General features: G+C 43.8%; 1 protein-coding gene across 1 annotated transcript in view; it reads left to right on the top strand.

The window, feature by feature from the left end:
* Positions 1 to 242: 242 nt before the first annotated feature.
* The window catches only part of SNX9 (sorting nexin 9), a 75,462-nt gene continuing 55,563 nt past the window's right edge, over positions 243 to 20,141 (top strand). The window contains exon 1 of the mRNA XM_075267703.1: positions 243 to 329. Coding sequence (XP_075123804.1) covers positions 318 to 329 — 12 coding nt within the window. The 5' untranslated portion in view covers positions 243 to 317. The remainder of the gene's footprint in view (positions 330 to 20,141) is intronic.

Here is a 20,141-nt window from a genome sequence, read left to right as displayed (position 1 = left end):
ACGTGCAGTCCCATGTAACTACGTCACTCTCTCCTCAGACTCATCCAACATGCCGTCTCATGTAAAACAAACCTGTCTCTCCCCTTCCATCCTCCCTCCATTACCACAAGACAATCCTCTCTGCTTTCTGTTCTCCAGCTACATATGCTCGGCTCCGGCTTCCTCTATACAGCACACAGCAGTGATGGCCGAAACTCCGCCCTCCTCTGAGAGACCACGCCCTTCCTGTGACATCATACCTACCAGGAGCAACTCCACTCTAGTCACGACCCTGTGTGTCTGGCTCCCGGGGTGCAAGTGATCTGGAGGGGCACAGCATGGCCGCAAAGGTAAGCAGAACTCTCTGCAGGGGACGGCTGGTGACTGGGGTCGTGGACAGTCTGTGTGCAGGGCGCAGGAAAAGCGGGAGCAGCTATATGGAGACCGGGAGGAGGGAAGAGACAGGCAGGGCAGCACAATAAGGGACACTGACAGAAACTGGAGTGGTCAGCAGCCAGAGACTGGCATAACAGAAAGCTGGCAGTGCCAGTGCCTGATGTGAGGCGGCAGGAATTGAGAGGAGGGGGTGAGGGGAAACCAGAGGAAGTCCAATGGGGGCAGAGGGAAAGTTGTACAGCCAGGTGGGCGGCGGGGGCACCAAACTGACCTGACACAGAAGTGAGTGGGAGAGAGCAGGGTAGAAAGATGGGTGAAGTGGGCACCCCCTGCCCTGCCCTCTTACATGACCATATCAGCCATGTCCCACACGAATGTGCCAGCTATAGTGCAGGCAGGCCCGGGGTCACTTGTCATAAGCCTGGAAATGGGAGGGGCCGGGGCAAAGAGCAGCTGAGTGTCACAGTAACGTTCACTCACTCCTTATACATCCATATGGGGGCTGTCAGTCCTTATACATCCATATGGGGGCTGTCAGTCCTTATACATCCATATGGGGGCTGTCAGTCCTCATACATCCATATGGGGGCTGTCAGTCCTTATACATCCATATGGGGGCTGTCAGTCCTCATACATCCATATGGGGGCTGTCAGTCCTCATACATCCATATGGGGGCTGTCAGTCCTCATACATCCATATGGGGGCTGTCAGTCCTCATACATCCATATGGGGGCTGTCACTCCTTATACATCCATATGGAGGCTGGCAGTCCTTATACATCCATGTGGAGGCTGGCAGTCCTTATACATCCATGTGGGGGCTGGCAGTCCTTATACATCCATGTGGGGGCTGGCAGTCCTTATACATCCATGTGGGGGCTGTCACTCCTTATACATCCATGTGGGGGCTGTCACTCCTTATACATCCATGTGGGGGCTGTCACTCCTTATACATCCATGTGGGGGCTGTCACTCCTTATACATCCATGTGGGGGCTGTCACTCCTTATACATCCATGTGGGGGCTGTCACTCCTTATACATCCATGTGGGGGCTGTCACTCCTTATACATCCATGTGGGGGCTGTCACTCCTTATACATCCATGTGGGGGCTGTCACTCCTTATACATCCATGTGGGGGCTGTCACTCCTTATACATCCATGTGGGGGCTGTCACTCCTTCTACATCCATGTGGGGGCTGTCACTCCTTCTACATCCATATGGGGGCTGTCACTCCTTCTACATCCATATGGGGGCTGTCACTCCTTCTACATCCATATGGGGGCTGTCAGTCCTTCTACATCCATATGGGGGCTGTCAGTCCTTATACATCCATATGGGGGCTGTCACTCCTTATACATCCATATGGGGGCTGTCACTCCTTATACATCCATATGGGGGCTGTCAGTCCTTATACATCCAGATGGGGGCTGTCAGTCCTTCTACATCCAGATGGGGGCTGTCAGTCCTTCTACATCCATATGGGGGCTGTCAGTCCTTATACATCCATATGGGGGCTGTCAGTCCTTATACATCCATATGGGGGCTGTCACTCCTTATACATCCATATGGGGGCTGTCACTCCTTATACATCCATATGGGGGCTGTCAGTCCTTATACATCCAGATGGGGGCTGTCAGTCCTTACACATGACTGTGGGAGCTGTCAGTCCTTACACATGACTGTGGGAGCTGTGAGTCCTTACACATGACTGTGGGAGCTGTGAGTCCTTACACATGACTGTGGGAGCTGTCAGTCCTTACACATGACTGTGGGAGCTGTCAGTCCTTACACATGACTGTGGGAGCTGTCAGTCCTTACACATGACTGTGGGAGCTGTCAGTCCTTACACATGACTGTGGGAGCTGTCAGTCCTTACACATGACTGTGGGAGCTGTCAGTCCTTACACATGACTGTGGGAGCTGTCAGTCCTTACACATGACTGTGGGAGCTGTCAGTCCTTACACATGACTGTGGGAGCTGTCAGTCCTTACACATGACTGTGGGAGCTGTCAGTCCTTACACATGACTGTGGGGGCTGTCAGTCCTTATACATCCATATGGGGGCTGTCAGTCCTTATACATGACTGTGGGGGCTGTCAGTCCTTACACATCACTGTGGGGGCTGTCAGTCCTTACACATCACTGTGGGGGCTGTCAGTCCTTACACATGACTGTGGGAGCTGTCAGTCCTTACACATGACTGTGGGAGCTGTCAGTCCTTACACATGACTGTGGGAGCTGTCAGTCCTTACACATGACTGTGGGAGCTGTCAGTCCTTACACATGACTGTGGGGGCTGTCAGTCCTTATACATCCATATGGGGGCTGTCAGTCCTTATACATGACTGTGGGGGCTGTCAGTCCTTACACATCACTGTGGGGGCTGTCAGTCCTTACACATGACTGTGGGGGCTGTCAGTCCTTATACATCTCTATGGTGTTGGTGACTATCTGAGTGTACAACCTGAGGTGACGATATTGATCTTCTTCATCATTCAGTGTTTTTACGTGTGTGCGGCGTTGGTTCAGTGCACTGGATAGATTCTGGTGCATGTGTTTCTTTCTGTGGCCAGATGAGTATTATGTGTTACCTGTAGGTTTTATCTCTAATGAATTCTCATTTGATCACAAGCTTTACAAAGGGTGAAATCCACAATGAAAATCCGCAGAGAGATGTGACATGGAACATGCTCATGAGACATCTTATTTTCTTGGCTGGTTCTGTATTATGTTGCAGATTTCTTACACAGACGTCTGTGTTACAAGACCGCATGTAAATGGCAAATGTGCCTAGGCTCCAGCACTAGTGTGATTCACAGGAAACGACAGCTTGTCCTTGAAACTGCAGATGTTGTGTGTGAATGGGTTAGTGAATAACTTTCTACATCTAACAGGCTTTACTCCAATATGTGTGGCTTTTAATGTAATATGTATTGGAACCCTGTGGGGGCCCCCATGCTGTACAAAACATACATTTCTACATTTGTTTATATTTTTTTTATATCATGTAACTTTTGCAGTCTATGGGAAAACGATACAGATACAGACAAAGGTAGAACGCAACAGTTATTTTCCTATGGCAGGGCTGGGATCCTTCAGAATGACGGAACAGAATGGTTCCCATGATCTAGGCATCCGTGGTATCCTCAAACAACTGGGAAAGTGAAAGTAAACCTCCTTCTCAGTTACCCACGGTCACATCTGACCCCGACATCTGAGGGATTAATTGCCCACAAGCAGAGAGGTAAAACAACAGTGGTCCAACAGCTGTGGCACCCAGTCTGCTGCTCAGCGGGCGCCATATTTAAAGAGAGCACTTCTGCCCCTTAATGTGAGTGGCATTAAGCGGTTTATATGATAACTTTCTCTACTCGCTGGTAGCAGAAGTAATTGGGGAGATGTTAAGACTACTAAGAAGTTTTTAGCACCAGTTTTGTTGTTAGTTATAATAAATGTGCCAACCACAAAAGTCCTTGCCCATTCCTGCTCATGTTTTAAAAGAAGTGGCATAGAAACTCAAAAAAAAAAAAAAAAAGTGCAATTTTTAGTGGAAAAATGCACCTTTTCTATACCAGAAAACTGCCATAAATACAGAGATACGTAATGTTTTATCCCATAATGTTGGAGAGCTGAGTAAACTACAACTAGTGCTTCACAAACATGGAAACGTGCCATTAGTTTGAGTGAGCACTATGTTAAAGGGATTCTACCACTAAAACACTTTTTTTTCTAGTTACCACGTCGGAATAGCCTTTAAAAAGGCTATTCGTCTCTTACCTGTGGAAGTGCTCTCCGCCGCGCCGTTCGTTCAAAATACCGGTTTGTACCGGTATGCTAATGAGTTCTCTCGCGGCGATGGGGGCGTCCCCATTGCAGCTCAAAAACTGACCGCAGCGCCGCCTCTCTGGTCTTCGGTGTCCTCCCCTTGCTTCTTCAGCGTACTGTCGGACGCCTGCGCAGTACGCTCTGTTCGACGAAGATTGCCGAACGTACTGCGCATGCGCGAAATTGCGATCCCAGCCATAGTGCGGGCACCGAACTTTCGCGCATGCGCAGTACGTTCGGCAATCTTCGCCGAACAGAGAGCATACTGCGCAGGCGTCCGACAGACGCTGAAGAGGCAAGGGGAGGACACCGAAGACCGGAGAGGCGGCGCTGTGGTGAGTTTTCGAGCTGCAATGGGGACGCCCCCATCGCTGCTCCTGCGATGGGGACGCCCCCATCGCTGCGAGAGAACTAATTAGCATACCGGTACAAACCGGTATTTTGAACGAACGGCGCGGCGGAGAGCACTTCCACAGGTAAGAGACGAATAGCCTTTTTAAAGGCTATTCTGACGTGGTAACTAGAAAAAAGTGTTTTAGTGGTAGAATCCCTTTAAGCTATGTTCACTTCTTTTGTTCTGTCTGTTGTTCTGATCCATCATAGGATATATTTGTATCCTGTATCATTCATTCTACTATTGAGAGAAAAAAATACTGTAGAAAAAAATAGACGGAAGCTTTTCAACAGAAAGTCCTGTGTACAGTGTGAACTTTGCTTTTCCTTTGATGGTGCTTCAAGCAAACTGAATGCTTGTTGTCTGGTTTTCTTAGAGATTACTGCTATTAACCGTTGGTTTTAGCAGAGAAACACTGTGTGATCAGTGTTTTTTTTTTTTTTTTTTTAAAGGAGCCATCTTTCAAGTAGGGATTATAAAAAAGAGGGAAGCCCCTTTAGGCCAGGGCTTCACGTCGCATAAAAGCTGCAGTTTGGCCACAGTGAAAACGCCGTAGAAAAAAAAGTGACGTTTTACAGTCCCTGCAAAGTGGATGGGATTCTAGTTTTTGCTGTTAAGTGGCGCCTTAGCCTTTAAGAGATTTTCCATTAAAGCGTAAACAACTTTTGGTTTTATGTCAGCATGTTTTTTTAATAAATCTTGTAATATACATTATTAACAAGTTTTGGCTCTTTTCTGTGGAATTCTGCATTTGTTTATTCCCTATCTTCCCTGTTGAGGGGTATCACTGCTTGTTACTGTGTACGGGCTTGTGTGTGTAATGAGTAGAAAATTAAGGGGAGGGTCACTTTGGACAGTTCTATTTAAAGGGGTTTTTTTCCCCATCCTCCTGTGTTCAGCAGCTTTGCCTGCTATGTCACTTCCTGTATTCCTTATGAAACAGTCAAAGACACCTCCCCCCAGCTTGCTGAACTGGACGCTGTGAAGTATAACAAAACTTATTATGATTGCTAGAAATCTAATAGAAATGCAGATCAGATAATATGCAGATGATTCTAGAGAAAGGACTCAGTGTTATCTGTGTGTTTACATAGAGAGATAACAGACATGACTTTATGAGCAAATTGCAATTAGCTGAACAGCAGAGCTGTAGATAACAGTGAGAGCAGTAGAGTGATTTCAGGATGGGCTATGAAAACCCCGTGTAAACATTAGGAGATATAATTTCACATAGCAGGAAAACAAAGCAGTATTGTTAAAGCAGTATACTCTTCAAATTACATAAGCTAGCAGTACAGGTAGGATTCTTGAAATGGGAATACCCCTTTAAGGCAATATAAAACATAGAAACTTGCTTCTGGTGTCAAATGAAGGATGAGATTCTCATATGACGCTAAGGCTGCAGTTCTAACTGTATTATTTCCAGAGATATCACTGAAAACTGTCAGGATTGGGATATTTATATGCAGCTGCATCAACCTTAGTTTCATATGAAAGTTGAGCGTTTCCTCTTTCATACGACACCAAATTCACATTCCTACATTTTATGTTGCCTGAGATATAACTGTCTGAAGTGACCTTCCTCTCATTTTCTCTTCTGTACACACACACAAGGTCCGTACAGCATACACAGTGTTATAGGAGCGGTGCTACATTTTCCAGAAACCACTGTTAGGGTGCATGCACACTACGTAACGCCGGGGTGTATGAGAGCCGTACACGCCGGCATTACGGCAGACTGCCGAACACTTCCCATTCACTTCAATGGGAGCGCTCGTAACAGCGGCGTTTACGTGCGCTCCCATTGAAGTGAATGGGAAGTGTTCGGCAGCCCTGCTGTAACGCCGGCGTGTACGGCTCTCATACACGCCCGGCGTTACGTAGTGTGCATGCACCCTTAGGGTGCATTCACACTACGTTTCCTGAAGCTTATTCTGACCGTAAAACACGTTCAGAATAGGCGGCGTATAAAGCAGCTCCATTCATTTCTATGGGAGTCGGCATACGAGCGCTCCCCATAGAAATGAATGGGCTGCTTCTTTCACTGCGAGCAGTCCCATTCACTTCAATGGGACTGCTCGCAGTGAAAGAAGCAGCCCATTCATTTCTATGGGGAGCGCTCGTATGCCGGCTCCCATAGAAATGAATGGAGCTGCTTTATACGCCGCCTATTCTGAACGTGTTTTACGGTCAGAATAAGCTTCAGGAAACGTCGTGTGAATGCACCCTTATGCAATGATTTTCACAGTCCTGTCTGGGCCGCATCAGATCGGACAGGTCCTATTCCCGTGTACCCTGAGAGCAGCCCGTGCCTTTAAATCACGGCAGGCTGGTTGCAGCACGGTTGTCTACAACCGGCCTTAATGACACAAATGCTGCTGGAAAATCAAAAGTTCAAAAATGTAGTTACACTTTAACATATTGTGGCATTTTTTTTATTTTTTTTTTTGTGAGCGTCGCCTTATTTCCAAGGACATAAAATTACATTAATCTCAGATCTGCTGTTGGAAGGGACCATAGCACTCAATTAGTTCGGATATAGGATGTGGCTTTTTAGATATATCCAAGTAACAGAAATGAAAATAGGTAAGACAACTTTTATTGTCTATGTTAAATGTAAATACATGCATAATAAGGAGACACTCTAGGAATAAATCATGTGGGGTAGAGGACTCCGTAATCTTATTGTGTCAAGTCAATTGTATGGAGATCGCCCTTATTAGTTAGTATTGAACACACTATATGGCGTGTAGTGTCTACTTACGGAAGTCTCGTACAGTGGATTTATAATTTGAGTTCTGCTGAAGTAGATGTTGGGGTCTACATCACCCACGCTCCTAGTTAAAAGGCTCATCCCAGATTCATTCCAGACTGACACCTATAAGAGGTAAGCAAACTTTCCCTCACATAAGGTAGTTATAATAAAAAAGGTCTCTACTAGAGATGAGCGAGTAGTATTCGATCAAGTAGGTATTTGATCAAATACTATGGTATTCGAAATATTCGTACTCGATCGAATACTACTAGCTATTCGCAGTAAATATTCAATTCAGAGCCAGCGTTGATTGGCCAAATGCTATACAGTGTATAGCATTCGGCAAATCAACGCTGGTTCTGCAGCAGGCTCGTCCTTGCTAGTCGGGAGAGCTGGCAGCTTGCTGTTACGAGGGAGCTGACTTTTTCTCATAGGAATGAATTGACCAGCGTTGATTGGCCAGTGTACAGCAGTCTCCATTGTGGTCTGATGGTGCACTGTACACCTGCATGCCATACATCTACTAGTCGCTTCACTAAAAATTTCTACCTTGTCCGATTAATACAACAAGCTCAGGTGCATTTTACCACATCCTAAGGCCTTTGAGATCGGTAAAACAAAGTGAAAGGCCTTGTTTCAGTCATGCACCCAAAAACAGTGACTATTTGCTGTAAATAAAAATCACAGTTCCATAGTAATTGACCATGCAGAAAAAAAGACTGTGGTAGACTGTGGGTAAATGTCCTAAAGGGATCCTACCCGCTCACATGTCATGCAAATTGTAGTAAATAAAAGCAATAAACAAGTAGCGTAGTGAGCACCATATTGCGTCTCTTTTTGGATCCTGTTCCAGTTTGGCTTTATAAATATAATACAAATCAGTGGGCAGTGCCGTCCCATCCTTTAGGTCATATACCACTAAGCTTCACTAAAACAGAAACCATTGCTCAAGATTGGGCCAAGAACAGTAAGGGACTAGAGAAAAAATCCAACCGCATAGGAATCAGTAGACAGGCACCTATTGAAGGATGTAAAGGTGGTGAACGGTCCACTTTAATATAACTAAAAAGTAAAAAATAAACAAATAAAAGGATTACATTTTAAAGCTATTGCAGTAGAAAATATATATATATATATATATATATATATATATATATTTAATTTTTATAAAATTATAGTTGAAAATTATTTGACTATGGTGTCTGGTAGGAAATAGTGTTTGATAAAGCAGGCCTCGCCTATCCCTATGCTTACATGGTTTCCACCACTGGGTCCAGTCACCGGTTGATGCGTATTTTCTGGGCATTACCTTTTACATATGGATATATTTCTCCATTTATTTAGTTATTTTTTCACACACAAGGTGAACGAGTCTCTTGCATTTGCAGATGTATACAGCGGACTTACATATGCACACAATCTGCTGTTGTGACAACATCCCTATAAAAGAGAAAAACCACTGTACTATTAATGCACTTAGTCCATCTGGCTTTGGATAAACATTAGACAATACCAAATAAGATCCAGACTGCCAGGTGACGTGTTGAGTGCTAGACATAGAATTCCGGGATTACTTCTAATAGTTAATAATATTGTTCCTGTGTACATACTAAATATTTAACTGTGTGTTTCCAGTTAGTAGGATAAGGTCATTGCTGTATAGCTTCATCTGCACACGCAAACTCATAGCCCAAATGTTATTTAGTACCAGTTATGATGTAATAGACGCTGTATTTTGGATGCTCATACTGCTGCCTATGTCTGTTTCGTTGCAGCACATGTCATTGTATATATTATCTGTACTGCGTAAAGACCCTTTTACACAACTGGCTATTACTATAAGCAGTCAATGGTATCATTGCTGTAAGTGCCATATTTGTGATTGCCAGCATTTGAGAGCCCTTATAGGGGCTCAGGGCATTTTCATAAATCCCAGGTAGGGCCTGACTAAACTTCTTATCTCTCCCACTAATACCCCAATACCAATAACATGGTTTCTGCAATGTCCAGCAAAACCAACATGAGCGGATAAAATATATTTCTAGAATTTCGATTGTTGTATATCTGTTTCTGTGGTCTGAGATTGCTGACTTTTTGCATTGTTGAATCTGACCAATTAGCTTCTTATGTAAGTGGGCATTAAAGGGCTATAAGCAAATTTTCCAGTAGAAGACAGAAGGATCTGCATCACTTGGATGTATTTAATACATAACTTTTAATCCATCAAAAAAATTCTTTAAAATTGCAATAGACAGCGACCCAAACAAATTAGAAAAAAAACACAGTGAATAGAAATAAAAAATGTGATTAAAAACGCAGTAACTGATGCGTTTCGGGACTTCAATGTCCCTTACTCATAGCGAGCCCTGTGTCTGAACTGCGACTATACCCAATATATATATGAACTCCTTATTTACTGCCTCTAAACAGGTGAGCCATTAATCAGTTAATTATCCACACCTGATTGTTCTAATGGTCACTATTACTTTTTGTCAATAAAGTTTGTTTAATATTATTAGTTACTATAGTTAAATTCGAAATTTTTGATGTCAGATTTAAAAATTCACCTTTAAAGGACATATAAATTTGGCGTAAAAACTGCCAGGGTTAGGATATTATAACAGAAGGTACAGTGTATAAATGCATGTACTAAGAAGAATCTCAACATAAGTATCTTGCTAGTCCTTTGACCTTTTTATCCCCTATATTGAACCATATATAGATGTAGTTGTTCCGAGCAAAACTCCAATGATGTCAACTGTGAAGCACGAGGTAATTAACTTGCGGCAGTCAGTCCTATGATAGTCCTATGTTTAAAGTTCAGCTTTGAAGAGTCAGGAGCCCAGATCGTGCACCTTGGGATGTTCTTTCGATGGGATTGGTGAGCTACTGCAAACTCTTTTAGTTTTGTATGATTAAAGAGCTATACCTCTCTCATTTGTTGAATAAAAAAATAAACAAAGCTCTAAAACTTAAAATACATTATAAAACCTCATATAACCCCCATGGTTGGTATGCCCGTAGTATTATTTGTACAATAAATATATACAATTATTATCGGTCAATGATGAACATAAAAGGAAACCAACATGGTTGTACGGCATTATTTTGCTGGTCTCCCTAAAATTAAAGGGATTGTCCAGGCAGTGAAAAAAAAAGAAAAGAAAAAAAGGCATACTCCCATTGTACCAGGGTCTGTCTGCGCGTCCTGGTTCTTCTGCTCTGGTGGTGTCTTCAGGGTCTCTCCCAGTGGACCGATGAAGCTGCTGATTGGCGTCAGCATTCACATGACCGCAGTGGTCTCAGCAGGCCTCTGGAAGAGGACCTGTGATGTCATAGGTAGTGACATTGCAGGCCCTTCACTGATTGGTCTCAGCGGAAAATGAACTCTGGAGGATGCCCCCCAGAGTAGAAGTACCAGGACGCATGGGAGGACACCGGAGCAACGGGCACAGGTGAGTGTGCTTTTTTTAATTTTTTTCTTATTCACTGCCTCCAGTTGATTTAAACGTTATAAGTAGAGATGAGCGAACACTAAAATGTTCGAGGTTCGAAATTCGATTCGAACAGCCGCTCACTGTTCGAGTGTTCGAATGGGTTTCGAACCCCATTATAGTCTATGGGGAACATAAACTCGTTAAGGGGGAAACCCAAATTCGTGTCTGGAGGGTCACCAAGTCCACTATGACACCCCAGGAAATGATACCAACACCCTGGAATGACACTGGGACAGCAGGGGAAGCATGTCTGGGGGCATAAAAGTCACTTTATTTCATGGAAATCCCTGTCAGTTTGCGATTTTCGCAAGCTAACTTTTCCCCATAGAAATGCATTGGCCAGTGCTGATTGGCCAGAGTACGGAACTCGACCAATCAGCGCTGGCTCTGCTGGAGGAGGCGGAGTCTAAGATAGCTCCACACCAGTCTCCATTCAGGTCCGACCTTAGACTCCGCCTCCTCCGGCAGAGCCAGCGCTGATTGGCCGAAGGCTGGCCAATGCATTCCTATGCGAATGCAGACTTAGCAGTGCTGAGTCAGTTTTGCTCAACTACACATCTGATGCACACTCGACACTGCTACATCAGATGTAGCAATCTGATGTAGCAGAGCCGAGGGTGCACTAGAACCCCTGTGCAAACTCAGTTCACGCTAATAGAATGCATTGGCCAGCGCTGATTGGCCAATGCATTCTATTAGCCCGATGAAGTAGAGCTGAATGTGTGTGCTAAGCACACTCATTCAGCACTGCTTCATCACGCCAATACAATGCATTAGCCAGTGCTGATTGGCCAGAGTACGGAATTCGGCCAATCAGCGCTGGCTCTGCTGGAGGAGGCGGAGTCTAAGGTCGGACCTGAATGGAGACTGGTGTGGAGCGATCTTAGACTCCGCCTCCTCCAGCAGAGCCAGCGCTGATTGGCCGAATTCCGTACTCTGGCCAATCAGCGCTGGCCAATGCATTCTATTAGCTTGATGAAGCAGAGTGTGCACAAGGGTTCAAGCGCACCCTCGGCTCTGATGTAGCAGAGCTGAGGCTGCACAAGGGTTCAAGCGCACCCTCGGCTCTGATGTAGGAGAGCCGAGGGTGCACTTGAACCCTTGTGCACCCTCAGCTCTGCTACATCAGAGCCGAGGGTGCGCTTGAACCCTTGTGCACACTCTGCTTCATCAAGCTAATAGAATGCATTGGCCAGCGCTGATTGGCCAATGTATTCTATTAGCCTGATGAAGTAGAGCTGAATGTGTGTGCTAAGCACACACATTCAGCTCTACTTCATCGGGCTAATAGAATGCATTGGCCAGCGCTGATTGGCCAGAGTACGGAACTCGACCAATCAGCGCTGGCTCTGCTGGAGGAGGCGGAGTCTAAGATCGCTCCACACCAGTCTCCATTCAGGTCCGACCTTAGACTCCGCCTCCTCCAGCAGAGCCAGCGCTGATTGGCCGAATTCCGTACTCTGGCCAATCAGCACTGGCTAATGCATTGTATTGGCGTGATGAAGCAGTGCTGAATGTGTGTGCTTAGCACACACATTCAGCTCTACTTCATCGGGCTAATAGAATGCATTGGCCAATCAGCGCTGGCCAATGCATTCTATTAGCGTGAACTGAGTTTGCACAGGGGTTCTAGTGCACCCTCGGCTCTGCTACATCAGATTGCTACATCTGATGTAGCAGTGCCGAGTGTGCATCAGATGTGTAGTTGAGCAAAACTGACTCAGCACTGCTAAGTCTGCATTCGCATAGGAATGCATTGGCCAGCCTTCGGCCAATCAGCGCTGGCTCTGCCGGAGGAGGCGGAGTCTAAGGTCGGACCTGAATGGAGACTGGTGTGGAGCGATCTTAGACTCCGCCTCCTCCAGCAGAGCCAGCGCTGATTGGTCGAGTTCCGTACTCTGGCCAATCAGCGCTGGCCAATGCATTCTATTAGCTTGATGAAGCAGAGTGTGCACAAGGGTTCAAGTGCACCCTCGGCTCTCCTACATCAGAGCCGAGGGTGCGCTTGAACCCTTGTGCAGCCTCGGCTCTGCTACATCAGAGCCGAGGGTGCGCTTGAACCCTTGTGCACACTCTGCTTCATCAAGCTAATAGAATGCATTGGCCAGCACTGATTGGCCAGAGTACGGAATTCGGCCAATCAGCGCTGGCCAATGCATCCCTATGGGAAAAAGTTTATCTCACAAAAATCACAATTACACACCCGATAGAGCCCCAAAAAGTTATTTTTAATAACATTCCCCCCTAAATAAAGGTTATCCCTAGCTATCCCTGCCTGTACAGCTATCCCTGTCTCATAGTCACAAAGTTCACATTCTCATATGACCCGGATTTGAAATCCACTATTCGTCTAAAATGGAGGTCACCTGATTTCGGCAGCCAATGACTTTTTCCAATTTTTTTCAATGCCCCCGGTGTCGTAGTTCCTGTCCCACCTCCCCTGCGCTGTTATTGGTGCAAAAAAGGCGCCAGGGAAGGTGGGAGGGGAATCGAATTTTGGCGCACTTTACCACGTGGTGTTCGATTCGATTCGAACATGGCGAACACCCTGATATCCGATCGAACATGTGTTCGATAGAACACTGTTCGCTCATCTCTAGTTATAAGGGTTGTCCATTTTTGCCTGGGCACCCCCTTTAAGTTAATAAAAATGTAATGTACCCCAAAAGGATATGTGTAGAAAAAAAAAATTGTTCTAAGAAAACCAAGAAAATACAGTATATTGATGTGTTGATGAATGATGTCATTAGTTTTGGGGTGGTTAAGTGAAACATCCCAAAAATTTTGTGTAATCTTCAGGGTTGAAAAATTTCCTGGTCCCTAAGGGGTTAAAAATCAAGAGGAGAAGTAAAGGTGGTCTGACAAGTTCTGTTTGTGGCACAGAGACAGCTTCTTTTTATAATATATATATATATATATCTCCTACTAATATTATAAGTGTGAAAGTTTGTGTTTTTGGATGTTTGTGAGTTTGGATGTTTGTTCCTCAATCACGCTAAAACGCCTGGACGGATTTGCGTGCAATTTTCCACAAACATAGTTTTCCCTTAGGATTGAGTCACAGGCTACTTTTGGTGCCACTAAACAACATGGCTTCCTAGCAGGAGACTCACAAAAGCAGGACTCCTAGCCCCAGCTATAGACTCACACACACTGCCTAGCATTTCCTGCCTCAACCTGCCTGCACACTGTCACCTCAGGAGGAGCCCTCACTCTACTCACTCACATTTACATATAACAGATCACATTGTCTGTATCACTACATACACAATACAACACATCACATTGTCTGTATCACTACATACACAATACAACACATCACATTGTAGGGTGCCACTAAACAACATGGCTTCCTAGCAGGAGACTCACAAAAGCAGGACTCCTAGCCCCAGCTATAGACTCACACACACTGCCTGGCATTTCCTGCCTCAACCTGCCTGCACACTCCTTACTGTCACCTCAGGAGTAGCCCTCACTCTACTCACTCACATTTACATATAGCTTTCCACTATATAACAGATCACATTGTCTGTATCACTACATACACAATAGAACACATCACATTGTCTGTATCACTACATACACAATGCAACACATCACATTGTCTGTATCACTACATACACAATGCAACACATCACATTGTCTGTATCACTACATACACAATGCAACACATCACATTGTCTGTATCACTACATACACAATGCAACACATCACATTGTCTGTATCACTACATACACAATGCAACACATCACATCACATTTGCTAGCCCACCAAACTTTTTAAAGCAATATTTTTATATGGATTTTCCACAGTGCAGACAGTGAAAGTGTTATCGCTTGAACCCAGTTAAGATTTGCAATAGTATGCGTGATTTTTTTAAAATTATTTATTATTATAGGTCATCCATATGTGATCAGTAGGGATCTGACACTCAGGACCCCCATAGATCAGCTGCATGAACAGGCTGCAGCCGCTTTTTTTGTGTGCTGATAACATCATGGTCATCACTCACATGGTACAGCAGTAGCTCCGTTCCAGTGAGTGAGCTGCAATACAAAGCACAGCCCCACTCAATGTACAGGACTTTGGTATTTATTAACAAGATGTAGCGCTCAATTGAAACCTCTTCTAGCAACTGATTTGTGAGGGTCCTAGGTGTCGCAACCCTACTGATCGCATATTGATAACCTTTCCTAAGGATAAGACATGCATATATAAGTCCTGGAAAACCACTTAAATGGACATGAAAACTTTCAGGGATTCCCTTGTAACACATAGATAAGCAATTGCATACATACGTGTTGTAGTTGTTCTGCAAGTGGAAGAATACAAGTAACTTCGCCTCATATTTTTCTCTTGCAACACAAAGTTCCACCCTTTGTAGTGTACTTAATAATTAATAGATGAGAACACTTTGCTAACAATGCTAGGAGATGGTTTAGATTCAGTTTCAGATGTTTTTGTTTGTTTAATGGGTATTTGTTTCTAGTTACGAAATTGGTTCTGGTTTTTTTGTTCTGTTTTGTTTTATAATGAACTGAACTTTATTAGATTTGGTCCTGGCTGGCTGCATGTAATCCTATATGAGCTTGAGTCATGGTAACTAAAATCATATAACAGTCAAATACATAGAGCTGTGACATGTATGGCATATCCACAGGAGGAAGGATCATCTATTCCTATAGAAGTGAATAGAGAGAGTGCAGCCATGTGACAGTATGGATTCTGTGACCCTCTCAATTCCTGAGATAGGCGCGGGCCTCACTGCGCCAGTAGTCCCTGCTAGTCTCTATCTAGCCTCTGCTGTGATGCCGACAGGTATGGCACACGAGCCTAGAGGCCAGTCATATTAGTGGTGAATGTGATATAACCACCAATGGGGACCACTAAAGAGATGACGCTGGATCTGGGAATTCAAGTGGATAGTGTGGATTCTGTTCTAATTTTTACACTAAATTTTTGTAAATGTCAGAAATAATTAGTTCAAAGCAAGGACCACTGTTAAGTAGTAGGTTGTTTTTTGTGACATTTCGCTGTTTCTGAGCTCTTCACATCTCTGGGGAATGTAATTTCTGCCTACACTTCCTCTTGCTTAGACTTTGCTCAAGTTCAGTGGCCATCCTAGCGTTGAGGGGCGTAGGATGAAAACTATGAAAAGGAAAATGTAACTAAGCTTCTGTCATTTGAAATATATATTCAGAAATACTTAAAGTATATATACCATTACTGGCTCTTTCCATTGACTAATGGGCCCTTACAACTGTTCATTGCTCATTAAATAAAGGGGTTTTCGTGTTTCACAGAGTAAGTGGCCACAGGCAGGTGATGTGTTAAAATAACAAAGAGAGCAGTACTTACCCCCTGAATTCCTCATAACTATAGACGTGATGTGTCTGCTGCAGCCCTTAACTGGCCTTACCGCTGAGGCCAAAAAGTGGATGCGGCGGTCACGTTCTGTCAATATGATATCACGACTGCAGCCCAAAAAACTGTGCTGAGGTTGTATGGGATTCAGAAAGTGAATAATACTTCATTTTGTATGTATTTGAATATTTTTTTTTATGAAACTGGACAACCCCTTTAAATCAATTTAACCGAAATTTCAAATGTATTTAGGTAATCTTGCTTTCCCCAAAAACTAGCAATAAAAAGTGAACAAAAAAATCATACTTAACTAACATTGGTACCAATAAAAAGTACAACTTGCCCTGCAAATAAACAGCCCTGACATATCTCCGTCATCAAAACAGTAAATAACTTATAGGTGTCAGAGTAGGATGAACCCCCAAGAAAATCCTTCATGTTCAAAAAGTGACATTTTATTTGTAAAAGTAATAAAACATAAAAAAGCAATATAAATATGGTATCATTGTAATTCTAATAACCCACTGGACAAAGTTGCCATGTAATTTTTAATGTAGAGTGAACATCAAGAAATCAAAATGCAAAAAAGGATGATAGTTGTGGGATTTTTTTTACTTGCCCCCCCCCCACCACCTCAAAAACGTTAAACGACTCAAAAATGTATATGCACCCCAAATCAGTGCCAAATTAAAGTACAACCCGACACGCTGAGAATAAGCCCTCACTTAGCTAGATCAACAGGAAAATAAAAAAAAGTTATGAACTTTTCACAACTCCCACCAATCAGCTGCTTAATGTGGCCTTTCCATTGATTTCCATGCCCAATACATACATTTCAGGGCCCATTCACACAGAGTAAACGCGCATGTATTTTGGCAAAAAACACGTGTAAAAATAAGACTCCCATTGACTTCAATGACATTTTACACATGGATTTTGACGTGTATTTTGACGTGTTTTGTTCTTTGTATTTTTTTTTTTACACGTGTAAAAAAAAAAAAAAAAAAAGTCATTGAAGTCAATGGGAGTCTTATTTTTACACGTGTATTTTGCCAAAATACACGCGTGTTTGCTCCGTGTGAACAGGCTCTTATACTGGCTGTGCTGGTACTACAGCTTACTGCCTCTTCGTTCCATTCAAGTGATTGTGCACCATGCACAGCTATTACAGAATATATGACATTATGCTCTCCTGAATTCTAAAGCCCTTTCAATCAGTCTATTAGGAGGGATGCGTTCAGGATAGGCCATTCATTAAATGTCAAAAAACCCATTATATTACAATCAACACTGTGGGGCTTACAATGTACCACATTCATCACAGGGGCTGAAGCTGAGTGATAAATCTGGTGCATCTTCAGACTATCTAGTCTGTGTATTCCACCATTTGACTTGCATTGAGTCTGCATTCAACTTTGTCTGACAAGGTGAAAAAATGGTCTGAAACACATAGATACTGCCAGATAAAATGGAAGTGGTTGCTGATATGACTTTACCATTTGTGACATATTCGTACATGGGAGGGGGGAAACATTTGAGGCTGGGTGACGCCCATGGTGGCCATCTGCAAAGGCACCATTGTGGATTCAACGTCAAACACATGGTCACATCAAACATATGGAGAATTGCACCAGAAAAACAATGCTGTGCTAATTTTTAACGTAGCTTTATCCATTATCGATTTATTCACATGTTTGTGACATGGAACAAATTCAACGCGCCAGTCCAGATCATCCTTGGTGAGATGTAGAAGCTGGCTCTTGTAAGGGTGCCATCTGTGTGTAGCCAGTATCCATTGAATGGACGTTCAACTGATGCCACGCTCCAGGGACATACGGCGAGTGCTACGCTGTGGGTTCTTGGTAAATGCTGCCAGGACAGCCACTGATGTTTCCTCATTGGTGACAGTTTTCATACGTCCTGATTTGGGCTTATCCAACACCGAACCAGTTGCATGAAATTTGGTGAGGAGTTTGCTAACTGTGCCATGGGAGATGGGTTTCTTGCATTGAAGTACTGCGTTTACCAGACATCAACACAATGTCTGTCCGCTCCTCATCGGTTAACCTCTGCGACATGTCAGTGGCTGTAACAATAAGAAATGTGTCAATAACTCGATAATGGATAAAGCTACGTTAAAAATGAGCACACCATTTCTTTTCTTGTGCAATTCTCCATATGTTTGATGTGTCACATGACCCCCCTTCCCATTGAAAAAAGTAAAGTTGAATCCAAAATGGTGGCTATGCAGATGGTCGCCATGGGTGTCACCTGGCCTCAAATGTTTCTCACCCTCCCATGTACTAATATGCCACAAATGGTAAGGTGATATTAGCAACTACTTCCATTGTATTTTGGTGCTTCCATACTTATGGCCCATCCTGCACATACATAACATCCATGCAGATCCGTGTTTATGTGAAATCAGTCTCAATAGGAGAGATTTATCATTAGGAAAATTTTTAAAGTGCATTTTGCTGGAGTGACAAATTTGCACCAAATTTATCAAACATCGCACAATGTTTACATAGACTCAGGGCATCTCTATACTTAAAGAGGACCTTTCATCAGATTGGGCACAGGCAGTTATACTATATACTGCTGGAAAGCCCACAGTGCGCTGAATTCAGCGCACTATCGGCTTTCCCGATCTGTGCTCCGGGTAAAGCGCTATCGGTCCCGGTACCGTAGCGCTTTACAGTAAGAAGGGTGTTTCTGACAGTCAGTCAGGAACGTCCTTCTCTACAGCAGTGCCTATAGCGCTGTACAGTGTGAGCGGGGAGGAACGCCCTTCTGACTGTAAAGCGCTACGGTACCGGGACCGATAGCGCTTTACCCGGAGCACAGATCGGGAAAGCCGATAGTGCTTTCCAGCAGTATATAGTATAACTGCCTGTGCCCGATCTGATGAAAGGTCCTCTTTAACACTTCTGTCCTGAGACTTTAGGCTTGCAGGTCTAAAATATCTTTCCGTAACATCTTAAGTTTTAACCAAGCACACACAGTTGGGAAATATTCATGCCTTTTGGGAAAGATTTCTGGGCAAAGTAGAAATGTAAGATTTTGATGCAGTTTACTGTGAATGCTCCAGCAGGGGACTGGAAATGTCACATTCATTGTTCTTGCTGGAGTCTGCATCTGTGACCTGTTTATTACATTACTAACCTCTAAAATTCATCAAATATCCGACGGCATCCAAGTAGAATCACTAGCAGGAAACCACAGTCTACTGAATACAGCAGGAAAATATTCCTTTGTAATATTAAAAGGCAGTCTGGTTCAACTTAAGTACAGTGATAATGTCATGATTTGGCCGTAATGTCCTTATTGCCTGCTGAAGTAATATTGGCTATATATATTCCTGAGTTTAACCTTTTAACAATCAGGCTGGGAAAGATCTATCAAGAATTGTAATAACTAGCCATGTTACATAGAGCAACCAATTAGACCTTATATTTCTAAGAGAGTATATCATCACAAAAGAATATTAAAGAGGACATATCACCACCTCCAAGTCCTATGCATCACTTACTAGGCGCTAACCAGCGTTCCCAGACATATGATTGCTGTCAGTTATGGTGCCTAATATTTAGGGCTCTTTACTTTCAGCAGGGCGGTGTCACGGCAGGAACAGGCAAGGGGTATGATTCTTATCTCTGACGTGGTCTGCCCCTGGTTGGAGCTCCTGCCTGACACTGCCCACCTGACAGTAGAGAGCTTAAGTAGCATCAGGCATCAAAACTAACTGCACTTGTTGCTTGGGAATGGTGGAGGATAGTGAGAAATTCCACCTGCACTGGAATCAATGGAGCAGAACTTGAATTGGTGGAGGCAGTGAAAGGTCCCCTTTACGCAATAGACAGCAAGTGGATTATCAAAGCTTTAATAACACAATTGAAGTCATGCAAAATAACGCTAGGCTCACAC

Source organism: Leptodactylus fuscus, chromosome 3 (assembly GCF_031893055.1).
Source record: "Leptodactylus fuscus isolate aLepFus1 chromosome 3, aLepFus1.hap2, whole genome shotgun sequence".
Lineage (NCBI taxonomy): Eukaryota > Metazoa > Chordata > Amphibia > Anura > Leptodactylidae > Leptodactylus > Leptodactylus fuscus.
This window is presented reverse-complemented; position numbering and strand designations above follow the sequence as displayed.